Source organism: Ailuropoda melanoleuca, chromosome 14, assembly GCF_002007445.2.
Source record: "Ailuropoda melanoleuca isolate Jingjing chromosome 14, ASM200744v2, whole genome shotgun sequence".
Lineage (NCBI taxonomy): Eukaryota > Metazoa > Chordata > Mammalia > Carnivora > Ursidae > Ailuropoda > Ailuropoda melanoleuca.
Window position 1 is genome coordinate 11,833,142 of NC_048231.1, and position 21,563 is coordinate 11,854,704.

The window sequence follows — 21,563 nt, forward strand, 5'->3', positions numbered from 1 at the left end:
GTTGATATAATCTATCACACTGATAGATTTGTGAATGTTGAACCACCCTTGCATCCCAGGGATGAATCCCACTTGGTCATGATGGATAATCCTTTTTAATGTACTGTTGGATCCTATTAGCTAGGATCTTGTTGAGAATTTTGGCGTCCATATTCATCAGGGATATCGGTTTGTAATTCTCCTTTTTGATGGGGTCTTTGCCTGGTTTGGGGATCAAGGTAATATTGGCCTCATCGAATGGGTTTGGTAGTTTTCCTTCTGTTTCTGTTTTTTGAAAGAGCTTCAGGAGAATAGGTATTATTTCTTCTTTGAATGTTTGGTAGAATTCCCCAGGGAATCCATCAGGCAAACAATTATCATATGGTTTCACTCATTTATGGAACATAAGAAGTAGGGAGATTGGTAGGAGAAGAAAGGGAAGAAGAAAGGGGGGGTAAACAGAAGGGGGAATGAACCATGAGAGACTATGGACTCTGGGAAACAAACTGAGGGCTTTAGAGGGGAAGGGGGTGGGGGAATGGGATAGGCTGGTGATGGGTATTAAGGAGGGCATGTATTGCATGGTGCACTGGGTGTTATACGCAAGTAATGAATCATGGAACTTTACATCAAAAACTAGGGATGTACTGTATGGTGACTAACATAATAAAAAATATTACTATAAAAAAATTTAAAAAAATAAAAATAAAATAAAAACAAAATCTGTGGGTTAAGGTCCTGAGTTTGCGGAGAACAGCTGCACAATAACAGGATCGTTTGTGTTTTGTGGTTTTTTTTTTTAAATTCTTTATTTAAATTCAATTTGGTTAACGTATAGTGCACTGTTAGTTTCAGGGGTAGAATTTAGTGATTCATCAGTTGCATATAACACCCAGTGCTCATTCCATCAATTGCCCTCCTTACTGCCCATAACACTGTTAGTCCTCCCCCACCCACCTCCCCTCCAGCAGCCCTCAGTTTGTTCCCTAGAGGTTTGCTTACTGTCCCTCCCCCACTTTCTTACATCTGCTTAGGAGGTTCCTTTTCATAAACTGTTTCATTCATCCAGGCAAAAGTAGAGACACCCCTGTCTTTTTTTTTTTTTACNGGAGGTTCCTTTTCATAAACTGTTTCATTCATCCAGGCAAAAGTAGAGACACCCCTGTCTTTTTTTTTTTTTTTAGATTTTATTTAAATTCAAGATAGCTAACATACAGTGTATTATTAGTTTCAGGGGTAGAATTTAGTAATTCATCAGTTGCATACAACACCCAGTGCTCATTACATCAACTGCTCTCCTTAATGCCCATCATCCAACTACCCCATCCCTCTACCAACCTCCCGTCCAGCAGCCCTCAGTTTGTTCCCTATGGTTCTCTTATGGGCTGCCTCCCTCTGTTTTCATGTTGTTTTATGTCTCCTTCCCTTCCTCTATGTTCATCTGTTTTGCTTCTTAAATTCCACATATGAGTGAAATCATATGGTATTTGTCTTTTTCTGACTGACTTATTTTGCTTAGCATACTTTCTAGTTCATCCACGCCATTGCAAATGGCAAGATTTCATTCTTTTTGATGGTTGAATAATAACCCATTCTGTGTGTGTATATATATATATACACTTACCACATCCTCTTTACCATTCATCAATTGATGGACATCTGGGCTCTTTCCATATTTTGGCTATAGTAGACATTGCTGCTATAAACATTGGGGTGCATATACCCATTTGAATCATTATTTTTGTATCCTTTGGATAAATACCTAGTAGTGCAATTGCTGGGTCATAGGGTAGTTCTATTTTTAACTTTTTAAAAAAAATTAAATTCAATTAGCCAACATATAGTTTTGGTATAGTGCTCAATGATTCATTAGTTGCGTTTAACACCAAGTGCTAATCACATCACATGCCCTCCTTAATGCCCATCACCCAATTAACCCTTCCCCCCACCATCTCCCTTTCTACAACCCTCATGTTGTTTCCCGGACTCAAGAGTCTATCATGGTTTGTCTCCTCTTTGATTTCTTCCCATGCAGTTTTCCCGCCCTTCCCTATGATCCTCTGAGCTATTTCTTATATTCCACATATGAGTGAAACCATATCATAATTGTCGTCTTTCCTGCTTGACCTATTTCACTTAGCACAATCCCCTCCAGTTCCACCCGTGTCGATNCCCGCCCTTCCCTATGATCCTCTGAGCTATTTCTTATAGGAAAACAGTGTGGAGGTCCCTTAAGAAGTTAAAAATTGATCTACCCTATGATCCAGCAATTGCACTACTGGGTATTTACCCCCAGGATACAGACGTAGTGAAGAGAAGGGCCATATGCACCCCAATGTTCATAGCAGCATTGTCCACAATAGCTAAATCGTGAAGGGAGCCGAGATGCCCTTCAACAGATGACTGGATTAAGAAGATGTGGTCCATATATACAATGGTATATTACTCAGCCATCAAAAAGAACGATTTCTCAACATTTGCTGCAACATGGACGGAACTGGAGGAGATAATGCTAAGTGAAATAAGTCAAGCAGAGAAAGATATCTTTGTGATAGAGCTCTAGAATAAGAATTGCTGGGTCAAAGACTAAGTGCACATGTTTCTTCCACTGAATATTCCCATCGACTCCATAGAGGTTCCACCATTTGCCATTGCCCCTTGCACTGTATGGGAATCTATGTTCTCCATAATCTCACCAACAGAGTATGCTACATTTGGCAGATTAAAGAAGGCTGCAAATTCTTTGACATTCCTCCCCTTGAGATGTAAAGTCTATATAACATCTCTGTGATAGTTAATTTTATGTGTCATCTTGACCGGGTTAAGCGATGCCCAGACAGCTGGTAAAATATTTCTGGGCGCGTCTGTGATGGTGAGATTAGCATTTGATTCTGGAAGAGATTAGCATTTGAATCAGTAGGCTGGGTAAAGAAAGTCACCCCTCACTAATGCAAGTGGGCATTATCCAATCACTGAGGACCTAGATAGAACAAACAGGCAGAGGAAGGGTGAATTTGCTCTCTCTGCTGGTGCTGAGACATCCATTTTCTCCTGCCCTTGGAAAACAGTGCTCCTTCAGATTTGGATGGAATCTTAAACCATCAGCAACACTGATTCTTAGGCCTTTAGACTTAGAATGATGGGGCACCTGGGTGGCTCAGTCGTTAAGCATCTGCCTTCGGCTCAGGGCATGATCCCAGACTCCTGGGATCGAGCCCCACATCAGGCTCCTCTACTGGGAGCCTGCTTCTTCCTCTCCCACTCCCCCTGCTTGTGTTCCCTCTCTTGCTGGCTGTCTCTCCCTCTGTCAAATAAATAAATAAAATCTTAAAAAAAAAAAAGAATGAATTACACCCCAGCTTTCCTTGTTCTCCAGATTGCAGATGGCAGATTATGGGACTTCCTGGCATTCGTAATCATATAGGCACATATCCTACTGGTTCTATTTCTCTGAAGAACTCTAACACAGATTTGATACCAGGAGTGAAACAAGGATTTGAGGAACAGAATTTTATGGATGAGTTTTCTGAATTGGTTCTAGGGGTTTCTGAAATTGGCTCTCTAATCTGATTAGATTTAAAGACTCTATTTCCAATAGTAAAGAGAACACTAATAGTCCATGGTGAGCTGTCTATAGAGATACATAAAATATCTGCACTGGATACTCCTGATAAACTACTATATGAAGCAAAGAGATAAGTGATGCCGCATATGATACTTTTGAATATTTTTGGAAAACTAAGGGATTATGCCATTGGTTGGTTACCTCTAACATTGCTGGACAAATAGTGAAAGAAAAAGATGAACTCAGGGATTCCAATTCTCAGCTCAAGCATCCCATAAATGACCTAAGAGCTCTCATGTATGTCCTGAAGGAGAACCTTAACTCTTGCAGCCACAGGGCTGAAACTGGTGAAAATCAAACACAGAATCTCATCTTGTGATTAGCTGAATTATAATGTAAGCTGAACTCCCAGCCTCACAAGGTGTCTACTGTTATAGTGAAGGCATTGACTGGGGAAGAATGAGATCCTGTAAGTTGGACTGTGGACATATGGGAAGACTTTGACGAAGCTGGGGACATTGAGCCCCTGTATTCTGATGAGTCTTCTTTGCCAGGGTAAGAGCTTTTTCCACCCCCAGTGGAACTGGTCTCCCCACCTACAGTGGTAGCAGCTTCTCCAACTACATCTGAGGGGTTAACCTGGCATTACCTGAGGAAACGGTAATGATCTCCTCTGAGATAACCACCATACAAGACAGCACTGCTTCTCCTCAGGACCCATCCTCACCACCCCACTTTGCTTCTAAACCTGTAACTAGAGTCAAATCCCAGAGGACCCCTAATGGTGAGATACAAAACATGACCCATGAGGAGGTACAATACACTCCAAAGGAACTATTTAAATTTTCTAATTTATACCAACAGACATCCAGGGAACATGGATGGATACTGAGGGTATGGGATAACATGAAAGAAGCATAAAGTTGAGTCAGGCTGAATTTATTGATATGGGCTCATTAAGAAGACATTTTGCATTTAATGATGCAGGGAAGTTAGAAAGGGCTCTAATAGTTTGTTGGTTAATTGGCTGAAGCACGGATGAAAAGAAGGCCAATCATGAGCCAAATGTAAATGGCTGACCTACCTTATTTTAAGATAGAGGAAAGGATTCAGAGGCTTAAGGAGACTGGAATGTTAGAGTGTGCTTGTCATTTAAGACCTACTCACCCACACTGAGGGTCCGGAGAAATATCTTTCACTTATATTTTGAGAAATAAATTTGTGAGGGGAGCCCAGCATCCTTGAAGAGCTCTGTGATGGCTCTTCTCTGTAGGCTAGACTTAAGAGTGGGAGCCACAGTCATTCAATTGGAAAACCTTAAAGTATTGAGAATATATGGATCCCAGGGCAACAGGGGCCAAGGGGCAGCACTAACCACTAAAGATGAGGTAGGCATGGTTACCAGAATGAACAAGAGTCAAAGCAGCAATCACAATAGACTAACTCATGCACACCTGTGGTGTTGGCTAGTGAATCATGATGTTCCTAGAAGTGAAATAGAAGTTCTCATTTGATCTATCTTGGCAAAAATTTTCTATGTCAAGTCAACAGAAAGTCTAACTCAAATCATAAAAGCAATAAATCACAGTCCTTCAATCAGTTCCCAAGTTGAATCAGTTTAGAGAACAAGAACCTCTTGAATGAATGGGAGGTCAGGTACACTTTAGGAAGGCCCCTGATACAGCAATGAAGATTTATATGGTTAATCTTTCTCCCAGTCTTCCCCAGAGGGACGGATGGCCTTTTAAGGGGTGTACATTAGGGAAAAGTCATACCTTTCAGAGACTACTGGACACTGGCTCAGAACTGACACTGACTCCAGAAGATTCATAACGGCACTGTGGCCCTCCAGTCAGAGTAGGAGAGCTTGTGAAGGTCAGGTGATCAATGGGTTTTTTAGCTCAGATCTGTCTCTCAGTAGATTCAGTGGCTCCCTGAACCCTTCCTGTGGTTATTTGCCCAGTTGTAGAATGTATAATCAGAATAGACATACTTAGCAGCTGGCAAAATCCTTACATTGGTTCTTTGACCTGTAGAATATGGCTATTATGGTGGAAAAGGCCAAGTGAAAGCCATTTAGTACCACATCCCTAGAAGGATTGCAGAGATTAGTGCCACCATTTGAAAGATGCAGGGGTAGTGATTCCCATCACATTGCCACTCAACTTTCCTATTTGGGCTGTGCAGAAAACAGATAAATCTTAGAGAACGACAGTGGATTATTTTATTGTAAGCTTAATCAGATGGTGACTCCAATTGCAGCCGCTGAAGGGGCTTCATTGTTTGAGCAAATTAACACATCCCCTGGTACCTTGTATGTAGCTATTGATCGAGCAAATGCGTTTTTCCATAAGGCCCGCCAGAAGCAGTTTGCTTTCAGCTGGTAAGGCCGTAACACACACACACATATATATATCTCTTTAGGGTTATAGCAACCCTCCATCCCTAGGTCGTAATTTAGTTTGCAGGGATCTTTTTTTTTTTTTTTTTTTTTTTTTAAAGTTTTTTTTTTTTTTTTTGNNTAGTTTGCAGGGATCTTGATTGTCTTTCCCTTCCACAAGATATCACACTGGTCCACCACACTGATGACATTGAGTGAGTGAGAAGCAGCAACTACTCTAGGCTTACTGGTAAGACACTCGCATATCAGGGAGGAAAATAACTCTAAAATTCACTTCAACTTCAGAATGTTTAGGGGTTCTGTTACGTACAGCATGTTGAAATATTCCTTCTAGGGTGAAGAATAAGTTGTATTTGGCTCTCCTACAACCAAGAAAGAGGCACAATACCTCTTTGGATTTTAGAGACAACATATTCTTCATTCGAGTGTTATTCTAGTCAATTTACCAAGTGACCTGAGAAGCTGCTAGTTTTAAGTGGGGCCCAGAAGAAAAGGCTCTGCCGTAGGTCCAGGCTGCTCTGCAAGCTGCTCTGCAACTTGGGCCTTATGATCCAGCAGATCCAATGGTGCTTGAAGTGTCAGTGTCAGATAAAGATGCTGTTTGGAGCCTTTGACAGGTCTCTAGAGATGCATTGCAATGCAGGCTTTTAAGATTTGGGGGCAAGGCTCTGCCATCACTTCAGATAACTACTTTACCTTTGAGAAACAGCTCAGCTCTTGGCCTGTTACTGGGCCTGAGTACAGACTGAATGTTTGCTCGTGGCCCACCAAGTTACCACGTGACCTGAGCTGTCATGAACTGGGTGTTCTCCGACCCACCAACCCACAAAGTGCACTTGCACACCAACACTCCATCAAATAGAAGTGATATACATAAGATCAGACCTGAGCAGGTCCTGAAGTAAGTTACATGAAGAAGTGGCCCAAATGTCCAAAGTCCCCACTCTTGCTCCACTGCCATCTCTCTCCCACCCTGCACACGGAGCCTCACGGGGAGTTCCCTGCAATCAGTTGACAGAGGAGAAGACGCAGGCCTGGTTTACAGATGGTTCTGCCTGATATGTAGGCACAGCTGGATGTGGTCAGCCGGGGCACTGCAGTCCCTTCAGGGACAGCCCTGAAGGCAGTAGTGAAGAGAAATCCTCCCAGTGGACAGAACTTTGTGCAGTGCACCTGGTTTTTCACTTTGCTTGTAAGGAGAAATGGCCAGATGTGGAATGACATAACAGTTCATGGGCTGTGGCTGCATGGTCAGGAACTCAGAAGGGGCATGATTCAAAAATTAGTGACAAAGAAATTTGGGAAAGAGGTATGGTTTCACTCATTTGTGGAACATAAGGAATACCAGGGAGATTGGTAGAAGAAGGAAGGGAAAAATGAAGGGGGGGTAAACAGAGGGGGAAATGAGCCACGAGAGACTATGGACTCCAGGAAACAATCTGAGGATTTTAAAGGGGAGGGAGGTGGCGGGATGGGCTAGCCTGGGGATGGGTATTAAGGAGGGCACGTATTGCATGAAGCACTGGGTGTTATACGAAACTAATGAATCATCAAACTTTACATCGGAAACCGGGGATGTACTGTATGGTGACTAACATAATATAATAAAAAAAAACATTAAAATTTAAAAAAAAATCAATCAGCAGAGAGCCTCCAGATGTCAGCTCTTTGGGAAAGCCTGTTACAGAGAAGTGTGGCTAACCTCTTGCCATCCCTAGGGCACTCCACATACAGTGTATGAGCAAGGGAAAGTATGAAAACCAGGCCATTTTCACCCAATTCAAGACAAATCTTTCAGGCAATATTTATTCCAGAGCTCGCTGCCAGGTTGGCCAAGGGTGCAATGCAGTACCATTTCTCATCTACACAACTGACTCCCTCACCGTTTAACAGTGGTTGGTCCCTATCAGAATCTTGCGCTCTAAACACTAATTCAGTGTCTGCTTCTAGAGAACTCAGACTATCACAATGAAATGACTAGTGAAAGCATTGATAGCCCTAGGGCTAGGGGAACACAGGGAAAGAAGGTGGGTTTATCAGAGTGGTGGTGATTCAAGGAGTCTGGCGTAGGGAGGAAAAGCATTCAACCCTCTTGAAGTCTCCCGCTTGGCCTGAGAATTAGCAGGAGAAAAACGCACAAGTTTATTTAATATAAGTTTTCCATAACATGAGAGCCCTGATAAGGAGAACAAAGACCCAGAGAAAGACCCTCTGCAGAGCAGGGACCAAGACCTTTAAGGAGCACAAGTGACCAGCTGCTAGGCAGAACTCAGAGGAGGACCTGCTAACCTCAGAGCTATAAATCAGAACTCTGAGGGTGTCAGTGACCAATCGGTGCTGGTACTTCTCAGCAAGAATGAAGGGGCCTAAAGAGCCAACAAAACTGGAGTCCAAAACCAAACAGCGCTACTAGAGTGCATGGCCCCAGCCAAAATGACAGTGAGAGTAACTTCTAGAGCACAGGAAAGTAAACTCCCTTCTCACCTCATCCATCATGCTAGGTTACTTCTTCTGCCCCCTTTAGGTATGGTTACCCTGAAAAGAATAGGCAAAACAGAAATGAGGTCTGCAGCGGCACATCCTGGAGTACAAAGGTGGGAGGAGGTTTAGAACTGATAGACATCAGCTTAAAGATGTCTTTCTGCTGTGCCTTTGCCCAGAAAATAAAGAGACAACCTCCAGGAAAAAAAAAAATGAAGTTTTAATATGGCTTATAACACTGAAGAGTAAGAAAGTACATGCTAGAAATCCTTTGGTGTGGTATTAATGCTTATAATCCTGAAGTGAAGGATCCTTAAATTTTTCTTTAAAGTCAGACATGCCCTAATGTTTCTCTACTATTAAAAGAAGAACTAGGGATTTGTTTAATGAAGCAGGAGACTTAGCTCTCCTCTTCTTCCCTCTCTCTTTTTTTTTCTCGCTTACAAAGTACAAGAAGGCAAAATAAAACGAAAGCAGTAAAAGGAATAAGCCACAATAATGACAGGTGACCCAACATCGCCTTTGGTTCTACCAATATCACGGGCTTCCCGGGAGGTGGCCCACTGTCAATACTGCCTCCATAGCCGGGGTGCTCGCAGTAGGGAGGCTCCCATCCACGGCTGCAGTGGCAATGCTCTTTATTATTGCAGACTCCGTGCATGTGGCAGGTCTCATCGGTCTGACAGTCTCGTGGTGGATAGGTCTTATTAACACACTTCTTGTGGATGCATATCTTTTGTGGACCACACACTGTGCCATCTTTCACTTGACCAATATCAGGTATGGACATCCCTAAATGATAATCAGTGCCCCAGCAAGTGGTGTCATTGAAGTGAAGCTGATGCACTGTAGAATGCTGGATCAGATTAGGAATCACTCGCACATTTTCACACTGCACTCTTCCACACAGAATATCAGGGGCCTCACATTTTACATATATTAGGTCTGTGATACCACAATGACCAAATCGATTTCCTTGGGTGTTGATTTCTTTGTAGCAATTCTGAGATGCACTCCTTGCATCTTTGCCAAAAATCTCCCTGCACTGTTTGTCATGGTTATTACATCTCCCTTCATAGCAGTAGGCATCGTCACCACAGGGAATCCCATCCTGCAAATATACATCTTCTGGGCATTGATGAAATGTCCCATTGCACCACTCTGGAAGGTCACATTCATTGATCTGATGTCTGCACAAAGTCCCTGATGGCATGAACTTGCAGTCTTTGCAACAAATTCCAAAAGTACAGGTAGCTCCAGGCTTCAGAGTGCAGTTCAACAGACAACAGGGATCATTTACACACTGGTGTACGGTCCCACAATCACACTCCTCTCCTTCTTCAACCGCTAGGTTCCCACAGTACTGTACCCTAAAGATATTACCTGGATGTGGAGGTGAGTGAATACATACTCCACTAGTGAGACTAGTGTTCCAATACTGGGCATAACTGCAATTGCTGAACCGAGTTGTTGCCACCTGGGAGGGATACATTATGCACCACTGAAGCCCACACACACATTGTTCAGTATCATGAGACATACCCAAATTATGACCAAGTTCATGGGACACGGTAAGTGCAAAAAAATACAGACTGTCCCCTTCAAAAACATCAACTCCACTGTTAAAAGGACGCTGGCATATTCCTCCAACGAAGGCAATTCCAAGCTTTATGCCAAAATATTTTTTTATGAAAAGATGGGCAGTATCATGGTGCAGTCGGGCATCAAGATTGAAAAACTTCCAAATAGCAAAATCCTCCACAAGCTGCTCCATGTTATCGGTGGCAACTAGGTTTCTTTCACTCCAGATTTCAATCCCGGTCAAAATTATATCAACCTCCAAGGGGTAATATAAGACATCTATTATATTGACAACATCAAATACTTCACGCTGTACTACTGTCACATTACTTTCATAGTAAAGGAATCGAAGATGGTCCACAACTACTACCAGCTCAAGAAACCGCAAATGGGTCCACCAGCCCATGTAAGAACTTTGCATCAGAGTAGAATTATATGATGCCCTCAACTGCAAATGGCGTGCTATTTCCTCTTCTGTTAACCCACATCTCATAGGTGGGAACTGTGTATCATCACTGTCTATCTTATACACCAGGTGTTCAAATGTGGCAGAAAACCTCATTGGCTCAATTTCATAAGCAAGGTCATTAATCTGTAGCATTCCTCGAAAACCTCCGGAACAGGTGCTGAGGGCAACCAGGGACTCAGGGATCCCTTCCACATAACCATGATAGTAGCAGTCATCAGGAACAAAAGGCTGATCCTGGCGGAGGGCATGCTGGTCCGTGTAGGTGAACACCGGGAAGTGTCTGGAAACCAAGAGCTTCTTGACCCTCATGTGAACAATGTGTCTCTTGCCCCCAAACTGCAGGCTGTAGGAGAGCCAGCCTGCACCTTTTATACCTCTCCCCCTGCCAGTCACCTTCAAGGGGATCACCAGTTCTGGGGAGAAGTGCTGGGAGGGCCTTGCCTGAGAGTGGCCAGAAATGAACAGAGGCATTCCTACCCAGAGTAGCAGAAGAGTGACCCTGATGTGCACCAGGGCCTCATTCACTGCCATTACGGAGCTGTAATTATGGAGCCATCTGTCCAGGGCAGAAGAGGGCAGGGTGTGAGGCACTGCTGGTCTGGCTCCTCCCTCTGAGCTGCTTAGGGTGCAGAGCTGACCTTTATGGATCTGTGTTCTGGAAGAGGTAGACCATCAGAGTTGCAGTGCTGAAAGTGAAAATAAAAAAAAAAGAGCTAGGATGGAGTTAGTGGGGTAAGGAGAGTGGGAGAGAGAGAAGGTGAGGTAAAAGTGATTCTTCAATTGGAATGTGGCTTGAATTAATAAAATGCCTGAGATTATCATATACATATATACATATACATATATATACATACATATATACGCACATACATACATATATACATATACATATGTATATAGGCAGGGGGTTCGGGGAAGGACAGGTTTCCAGAGGAAGAGATAAAGGAGGTGTGTCGTAGATGGATAATGGTTGAAACTGGATGGTGGATACAAAAAATTACATACTCTTTTCTAAACATGTAAATTGGCATGAAATTCTCCATATTAAAAAGACTGACCATCGACTCCCAGATTGCTCCTCCTCCCAAAAATCTACCAGTACCCTGCTATCTTCACTAAGCATGTGGACAACCCATCCAAAACCCACAATTCTTCTTGTCCCTTTATTCAGTTTATTCCACCTCCCCTATCCTGTGCGGACATCCTATCTAGCCCCCATTCGGTCTGACATTAGCAGCAAAGTAATCCTTCCTTAAGGGACTTACTAATTTTGGGAGACCCCTTCAAAACAAGCCAAATTTTTATTTTATAATGCATTCTTATCTGTAGAAAAACTGTGGACATCCAAAGAAAGGCAGCCGTACTGATGGGAAAACAGGAAATGGGCTGCTATTTCGGGGCAAGGCAAATAGCCCAAATGCCCCTAAACACAGCATGCAGGCAGCAGCCTTCTCTCCACCCAGCCCAGCTGTGCCATGTTTTCAATCACTAAGAGACTCAGATTGTGTAGATACAGATTCTAGTCTATGCTTTTTCATGGCTGGTGAGTTAGCTGAATTCTCTAGAGAAGGCTGGATTGAGGAGCTTATACCTAGAGTCAGTTCATTAAAATGTTCAAAAGGCCACAATTCAAGTGGACTTATGTCATTCCTGTTGAAGACATAAATTTTTAGCTCAGGTAAAAGTTAACTTTGCTTATTCACTGACTTTTAGTTAAAAGTATTAATGATTTGTTTAGTATTTGAAAGCAAAAATTAAAATTAATTTGGAGACACATCTGAACACATACTGGTGACATGAGTATTCCACACAAGGACACAAATGGGATCAGTAGTATAGGGTATGGGAAATATCTTCAGCATTATAATGTTGAGAATACCTGTATACATCTGGATACTTTTTCGGAACTAATGGATGGCTACTGGAAGCCAAGAATACTAGATGGATCCTCTTAGGGAAAGTATCTCTGGTGGAGGTGAAATCCTAATTACTGGATTCCCTCTCCATTTCTCTCTTCATGATATACTTGGTATATGATAAACAGATCTGGGAATATTAAAATGAGAGAGTGTTATTTGAAAGAGGACTATTAAAGATAAAGCATTATAGGGGCGCCTGGGTAGCGCAGTCGTTGGGCGTCTGCCTTCGGCTCAGGGCGTGATCCCGGAGTTCCGGGATCGAGTCCCACATCGGGCTCCTCCACTGGGAGCCTGCTTCTTCCTCTCCCACTCCCCTGCTGTGTTCCCTCTCTCGCTGGCTGTCTCTCTGTCACATAAATAAATAAAATCTTTAAAAAAAAAAAAAAGATAAAGCATTATAAGGAGGAAAATAACCTATATTAAGCTTTGTCAGAAATACGATCTGGTAATAATAGAAAAGTTCATTGCTGAGAATCTTTGAGACACGCAAGTCTGTCACCATTGTGTGGCTCCAAAAATAAACCCTGAGGGAACAGTGAATGACCATGAATTATGTAAACTGATATCACTCCAAAGCCCTTCCTTTCTACCATTACCAGCACTTCAAGCAGTGTGAGATTTTCCTCTGCGTGAATCCTTAGCTCTTCTATTTCCAGCACTATTTCAAATTTCTCAAAACCTTCATCTTGCCAAGTCTCCTCTCAGGCTCAATCACAGCCTCAATTTCACTGTTTCTCAAACTTAGGTTACAAACCAAACAGGGTCACAAAATCAATTTAGTGAGCCACAACTAACTGAAACAATACTAAATGTCAGGGTGCAACAGTACCACATATCAGAGAGCTTCACACAGATCAGTGTCACCTGCTATTACCTGTCACCACAGAAGCTCCAGCAGCATTCTACTGACACTTCTTATGCTGATTATCAACTATTTCCTGAACTCAAAAACTAAAATTTATACTTTGTCTATGAAGCTGGAGGTGGGAATCTGCACATTATATTTCCATTGTTATTTGGCTTTCTTAAGTTTTATCAATAAGGACACAAAAGAGAGAATAAAAGGCAAAAAAAAGAGGACAAGGGATTTGTAATTACTTATTTTCCTGATACTTTCATGAATCCCCAGCTCTGGTGCCTTGCTCTGGTAGTGAGAGTTGGTTATCACATTCCCAGAATCAGCTCCATCAAGCCCTAACAAAGGTATGAGTACCCAATGAACAGTGTGCCCTCCTCAGAAGTCTGAGTACAAGATGTTCAGAGCCATTCTCCAGTACCTTGCGCAGCCCACATCAGCTGTGTCCCTTTTACAGATGTTCCAGGCACAGCACAAAGAACCCTGATACAAGCCCCACATGTGTACCAATTGTTTCTCTTATATCTGAGTCACAATTTTGGAGGACCTTCTTCCAAGTTCCTAAGGAACCACTACCAGCTCCTCACACGAAGTACAGCTATTAGCTCTACAGAACCCCTTTTCTGATTTCCTGTTACCAACATGACCTGAGCAATACCCTGTCTTCTACAGTCCAGATCTATCAGGCCCGTTATGAAAGTATCTAGTTATGATAACCCCAGCCTCTTCCCTTTTATCCCCCAATCTTAGGGGTAGGGCTTCTTCTTGCAACTCGTACCTCTATGTACCTCAGTGTTCTCTTTCCATCTTTTTGGTCCTCTAAAACCTTTTCAAGAGTTTCTTTATATTAAATATTCTTGGTGGGTTTTTCTTTTCTGGACTAGATCTTGACAGATATAGGACTTAGTACCAAGAGTGCTGCTAAGAGAGACAGACAAAATGGGACTCCGGGATTGGTATGGGCAGGTCCGTGGCTTTAGACACTGCTGAACTCCTGTCCAATGGGGAATGGGCATGCAGTGGCATCACAATGAATTAAATTACCACCCAGTGTTTATTATGATGAAGTGCACAACTGAAGCAAATGTGTGGGGGACCAAGGGTGATGATGACAGTTAAGTACCTCAAGGACTGTTCTACCACAGAATTTGCACAGTGAAGCTCAAGGCTCTAAACTCTCAACTCAGACAGCTGATAATGGTAGACCTAAAAGAATCCCTCATTTGTTTCAGGCACAAAGTCAGTCTTACAAAAAAAAAATCAAAGTTTACTTTTGGAGTTACAGAATCACAATGTAAGCTGAATACATAGATTTGCCAGGATTCTAGTGGGAAAGTTAGGACATTGATTGAGAAAGGAAAAAACCTTGGCACTTGCAAAGAAAAATTCCAGGTAGACCTGACTGATTTTGAGTATCTCGATCCTTCCAAGTATCCCTGAGTCTCCTTTACCAGAAGAAGCCAGACTCCTCCCATCTGAAAAGCCTAGCCACCTCAAGCTTAAGACCCCAATATTATCTCATCTGGGAAAGTTACTCTGCAAGGAGATACCTAGTCTCCTCAAGACATACTCCTACCATCCTTTATTGGCTCTAGATGCAAATCAGAATCTAATTCAACATGCTCCAGAGAAACAAATTCAGTATCCGAACTGAGAGGAAGGAACGCCTACTCCAAAATAATATTTTACTAACTTATATTGGCAAAAGAAAGTGGGGGAAACAAACGATATTAATAGTAGAAAAGATAAAGCAGTTACAGAGATAAAGATTCATTTAGTATGATAAAATTCAACAGAGATGGGGCACCTGGGTGGCTCAATCGGTTAAGCGTCGCCTTCGGCTCAGGTCATGATCCCAGGGTCCAGGGATCGAGCCCCAAGTCGGGCTCCCTGCTCAGCAGGAAGTCTGCTTCTCCTTCTTCCTCTCCCTCTGCCCCCCACGGGCCCCCATGCCCCTGCTCATGCTCTCTCTCTCAAATAGATAAATAAAATCTTTAAAAAAAAAATTCAACAGGGATTTGTATCTATTTATTAAATAACTTCAAAATATATAAAGAAAACATTGAGAAATCAAAAAGGAGAAATAGAAAAATCCAAAATCTACTTGCAGATATTAACATACTTCTCTCAGCGACTGAGAAAAAATCAGACAAAAAAATTAGTAAGGAAATAGAAGACATATGCAAGGTTAATCAAATTAACCTGACACACATGAAACAGTACAGTCAACAATTGCAGAACACCTATTAAGTTCAACTGCACATGAGATATTTAGCAAAGTAGATAATATCCATGGTCATAAAGGGAGTCTCAAATGGAAAAAAAAATTGCATAATGTATATTCCTTAACTCCAGAACTTTTAAAAATTGTATAGGAAAAAAAGCTAGAAAATAGTAATTTGCTTCAAAATTAAAGAATGGCCTTCTAAATATGCCATGGTTCAAATGCGACCAAAATGTTTAATTAAAAATATTTTGGTCTGAATGAAAATACAACATATTAAACTTGTAGAATGCAGTTAAAGAATGCTTACATGGAAATTTCTGGATTTCAAGGTATATATTAGAAAAGGAGAGAGACTGAAAATATTTTATATAGCTAGAAAGATAACAGGTAATTAAACTTTACTAGTAGGTAAAATTTTAAAATAAAGATGGGAGTACAAAACAATAAAACATAAAAAACATACCAAAAAGGGGTGCCTGGGTGGCTCAGTCGTTAAGCGTCTGCCTTCGGCTCAGGGTGTGATCCCGGCGTTCTGGGATGGAGCCCCACATCAGGCTCCTCTGCTGGGAGCCTGCTTCTTCCTCTCCCACTCCACCTGTTTGTGTTCCCTCTCTCGCTGGCCGTCTCTCTATCAAATAAATAAAATCTTTAAAAAAAATACTAAAAAGAAAATAAAGTCAAACACTGGTTCCTTATAAGGAATTGACAAACACCTAGCAATATTTTTTTAAAGATTTTATTTATTTATTTGAGGGAAAGACAGAGAGTGACAGAGATAGCAAGAGAGAGCACAAGCAGGGAGGAGAGGGAGAAGCAGGCTCCCTGCTGAGCAGGGAGCCAGATGTAGGGCTTTATCCCAGGACCCTGGAATCATGACCTGAGCCGAAGGCAGACGTGTAAGCGACTGAGCCACCCAGGCGCACTAACAGCTAGCAATATTGATCAAGAACTAAATTGAGAAAACATAAATTGCCAGTAAGCATTCCTATAATAGCTTCTATTTTTTTTCATTTTTAAAGATTTTATTATGTTATGTTAGTCACCATAGAGTACATCATAAGTTTTTGATGTAGTTTTCCATGATTCACTGTTTGTGTTAACACCCAGTGCTCCATGCCATACATGCCCTCCTTAATACCCATCACTGGGCTAACCCATCCCCCCACGCCTCACCCCTCTGAAACCTTCAGTTTGTTTCCCAGAGTCCATAATCTCTCATGGTTCATCTCCTCCTCTGATTCCCCCCCTTCAGTTTTCCCTTCCTTCTCCTAATGTTGTCCATGCTATTCTTTCTGTTCCACATATAAGCGAAACCATATGACAGTTGTCTTTCTCTGCTTGACTTACTTCACTTAGCGTAATACCCTCCAGTTCCATCCATGTCGATACAAATGGTGGGTATTCATCCTTTCTGATGGTTGAGTAATATTCCATTGTATATATGGACCACATCTTCTTTATCCATTCATCTGTTGAAGGGCATCTCAGCTCCTTCCACAGTTTGGCTATTGTGGACATTGCTGCTATGAACACTGGGGTGCAGGTACCCCTTCTTTTCACTACATCTGTATCTTTGGGATAAATACCTAGTAGTGCAATTGCTGGGTCACAGGGTAGCTCTATTCTTATTTTTTTAAGGATTTCTTTATCCATTGGAGAGAGAAAGAGTGTGCGTGTGCACACGAACAAGGGGAGAAGGGGCAGAGGAAGAGGCAGAAGAAGCGACAGAGAAGCAGACTCCCTGATGAGTGCAGAGCCCCAACATGGCCTGACTGACCCCAGGACCCTGAGATCATGACCTGAGCTGAAATCAGGAGTCAGATGCTTAATCGACTGAGCCACCCAGGTGCCCCTGTAATAGCTTCTATTATAAGATAATAATGAAAATTTAAACATGGGAATAAATTCAAAAGTAAATTTGAAAATTTAAGCAATGTGGGAAAATTCCTTGGAAAACCAAACTAACAAAATTAACAAAAATAACAGAAAAACAAAACAGTTCTACATTATTGAACCTCTGAAACTATATGGGCATTGGACATATATAAAAATATAAACTAAAAACAATATACCTTTTCACCAAATCTCTGGTACAGGGGGTTCTCAAAATGTTTTTGAGGTAATATAAATGACTGGAAAGTGATAAATCAGAGATATATCCTAATCAAGCCTTACTAATTAAGCTTCAACAATAACTTCAACAGTAGTAACCTAAGAGCAATAACTGAATGTTTGGGAATTACAGACATCTGTGCCATGATCACATGGTTCAAAGATACAGGGATAATGATAACCAATCACACCCATATTTAACTCACCTGTTTTGCATGTGCAAGTGGTTTGATCTTGAAGAGTTACTACTAATTTTCCTCAACTAGGCAGGGGTAATTAACTTACACCTGCTATTTCAGTTGTGATTTCTTTACTAAACAACCCAACACAACCAAATCTATTATGTAGCTAGTTATGAAGGTTTGAAAGCAAAAGATAAATCGTATGAACTCTAAGATATGAAAAAGTAAACAGTGCACATATTAACAAAAAATAAATCTGATGAAAATATATTAGAAGGTAAGGTGAATAGAAATGTTGGATCACTATATTGTACACTTCAACCTAATACAATACTGTACATTAATCATACTGGAATTAAATTTTTTTTTGAGAAAGAGAGAGCAGGGGAGGGGCAGAGGGAGGGGGAGAGAGGGAATTTTAAGCAGGCTCCATGCCCAGCACAGAGCCTGATTCGGGGGCTTGATCTCACAAGCCTTAGATTACAACCTGAGCCAAAATCACAGTCAGACAGCTTAACTGAGTCACCCAGGTCCCCCTGGAATTAAATTTTTTTTTAATTTAAAAAAAGATGACAAGGGAAGTACTGACAAAGATAAAGAGGTATTAATCAAGGTAAAGAAGAATATATTTAAGAAGGATCATTCCATAGTATTTCATAAGCACCTAATAGCAGAGCTTCAAAATATATGAAGCAAGAGTTGAGAGGTCAAAGAGAAGAAATAAAAAATCCAGGATCATATTTGGAGATATATACTCAGAACAAGCAAGTAGAAAATAAGACATAGAATTAAAATGACATTAATCAAACTGACCTAATCAATACATACGGAACACTGTAGTCGGAACATTGCAGGATACACATGCATTTTCAAATGCATGTAGGGCATTTACCAAAACTGATGATATTCATAGCCATAAAGCAAATCCAAAACAATAAAAATTGTACAACAGATACACTTCTGGTTTCTGCTCTGGCATGTAAAAAGCTTACAAATCATAACTCCCACCTACACAAAGACAAAAAGGCTAAAGAAACTGAAAAAAGTCAATGACCTTTCTTAGGTGCATCTGACAAATGAGACTGAAGGACAGACTGCGGCGGCAGGCTGATACAGAGGATATGGATGAGCTTCTCTGAAGCAGAAGTGGCTGGAGCCAATGAGACTTCAGTGGTGACTTCGGTGAATTCCTGGAGTGGCGACTAACATCATTATTAAAAACTCTTGGGGACTCACTCCAAAGGCAGTCTCTATCCTGTCATAAATCTAATCTCCAAAAAACCTACCAGGTACTCATAGTAAAGATCGGGGGGGGGGAATCACCAAATGCTTGATCAAGAAGAGGAGAAAAGTGACTTTTGGAAATATGGTGAAGGTAACAGTAACCATCTTGAAACACACCCAAAGTGTCCTTGAAACAAAGGTCTAACCAGCAAGAAGACTTCACCAAAGCTTTATTCAACTGAGGGAAGTAAAATTACCCAACTCCAGCCCCCTCTAGCCTTCCTATGTCACCTCAGTTTGGGGATGGGAACATAGGGGAACTTAAATGCCAGTGTGAAGTTCAGAGCCGAGGGACACAGGACCACTACTAGACAGAGACCTAATCTCAGACCAAAGAATGTTTCTCATCTTCCCACTCCTTTCACCACATCAAAAGGGCTTCTGTGTAAGTGGATTACACCTGAAAGAACTGTAAAACCCAGACTCTATTTAAGAAGGAGTTTCTCAGGAAATCCTAAGACAAAATGGGAGACAAAAACAGGGACACCAGAGGAAATTGAAACTTCTGACACTTGCAGCTACAGGTAAAAGTAAACACAGCCGAACTACTGGTCAAATAAACACTAAAGGCCTATCTACCTCAGTATCTATTGCCCAGGTACATCAAGTCTGGTTTTCAACAAAGAATTACAAAGCATGCTAAAAGGCAGGAAAAAAACACAGTCTTATGCTGAGCGAAATAAGTCAATCAGAAAAAAACAATTATCATATGGTTTCACTCATACGTGGAATATAAGAAACAGCACAGAGATTGTCCACAATAGCCAAATCATGGAAGGAGCCGAGATGCCCTTCAACAGATGACTGGATTAAGAAGCTGTGGTCCATATATACAATGGAATATTACTCAGCTATCAGAAAGAACGAATTCTCAACATTTGCTGCAACATGGACGGCACTGGAGGAGATAATGCTAAGTGAAATAAGTCAAGCAGAGAAAGACAATTATCATATGATTTCTCTCATCTATGGAACATAAGAACTAGGATGATCGGTAGGGGAAGAAAGGGATAAAGAAAAGGGGGGTAATCAGAAGGGGGAATGAAACATGAGAGACTATGGACTATGAGAAACAAACTGAAGACTTCAGAGGGGAGGGGGTGGGGGAATGGGATAGACTGGTGATGGGTAGTAAGGAGGGCACGTATTGCATGGTGCACTGGGTGTTATACGCAACTAATGAAGCATCAGACTTTACATCGGAATCTGGGGATGTACTGTATGGTGATTAACATAATATAATAAAATAAAATTAAAAAAAAAAAAAGAAACAGCACAGAGGATCATAGGGGGAGACAAACCATGACAGACTCCACTATAGGAAACAAACTAAGGGTTTCTGGAAGGGAGGTGGGTGGGGGGATGGGGTGGGGCATTAAGGAGGGCATGTGATGTGATGAGCACTGGGTATTTTTTTTTTAATTTTATTTATTTGACAGAGAGAGAGAGAGAGAGACAGCCAGTGAGAGAGGGAACACAAGCAGGGCGAGTGGGAGAGGAAGAAGCAGGCTCCCAGCGGAGCAGGGAGCCCGATGCAGGGTTCGATCCCAGAATCCTGGGATCATACCTGAGCCGAAGGCAGATGCTTAACCACTGAGCCACCCAGGTGCCCCGAGCTCTGGGTATTATATGCAACTGATGAATAACTGAACTCTACATCTGAAACTAGTGATGTACTATATGTTGGCTAACTGAATTTTTAAAAATATGGAAAACGACCTCAATCACCAATAACAAGAGTGTGACAAATGTTGAAAAAAACCTTAATATGCAAAACAACCTTATCACTGGAAAGGAAGCTTTCCATTGTACTCAACACTTACTAGAGGACTTTATCTGGTTCTAGGTTCCACATTTAAAAGCTATATACAAAAGAATGAAACTTGCCCACTCTCTCACACCATACACAAAGATAAACTCCAAATGGATGAAAGACCTCGATGTGAGATAGGAATCCATCAAAATCCTAGAGGAGAACATAGGCTGTGACCTCTTTGACATTGGCCACAGCAACTTCTTTCATGACACGTCTCCAAAGGCAAGGGAAGTAAAAGAAAAAATGAACTTTTGGGACTTCATCAAGATAAAAAGTTTCTGCACAGCAAAGGAAACAGTCATCAAAACAAAGAGGCAACCCACAGAATGGGAGAAGATATTTGCAAATGAAACTACAGATAAAAGGCTGTTATCCAAGATCTATAAAGAACTTCTCAAACTCAATACACGAGAAACAAATAATCAAATCAAAAAATGGGCAGAAGATATGAACAGACACTTTTCCAATGAAGACATACAAATGGCTAACAGACACATGAAAAAATGTTCAAAATCATTAGCCATCAGGGATATTCAAATCAAAACCACCTTGAGATACCACCTTACGCCAGTTAGAACAGCAAAAATGGAGAAGGCAGGAAACAACAAATGTTGGAGACAATGTGGAGAAAGGGGATCCCTCTTACACTGTTTGTGGGAATGCAAGTTGATACAGCCACTTTGGAAAACAG

At 41.5% G+C, this 21,563-nt stretch overlaps 1 protein-coding gene across 2 annotated transcripts; it reads right to left on the reverse strand.

The window, feature by feature from the left end:
- Positions 1-7,539: 7,539 nt before the first annotated feature.
- Positions 7,540-15,992, reverse strand: ADAM20 (ADAM metallopeptidase domain 20). Of its 2 annotated transcripts, none has more exons than XM_002931209.4 (2): positions 15,942-15,992; positions 7,540-11,162 (listed from the first exon to the last, which is right to left on the reverse strand). In XM_002931209.4, the coding sequence occupies exon 2, from the start codon at positions 11,005-11,007 to the stop codon at positions 8,827-8,829; it is 2,181 nt and encodes a 726-aa protein (XP_002931255.2). In that variant the 5' UTR covers positions 11,008-11,162; positions 15,942-15,992; the 3' UTR covers positions 7,540-8,826. The 2 variants fall into 2 exon arrangements, with proteins under 2 accessions (XP_002931255.2, XP_034499018.1); XM_034643127.1 differs by lacking the exon at positions 15,942-15,992 and adding an exon at positions 12,356-12,476.
- Between the last annotated feature and the right edge of the window lie 5,571 nt (positions 15,993-21,563).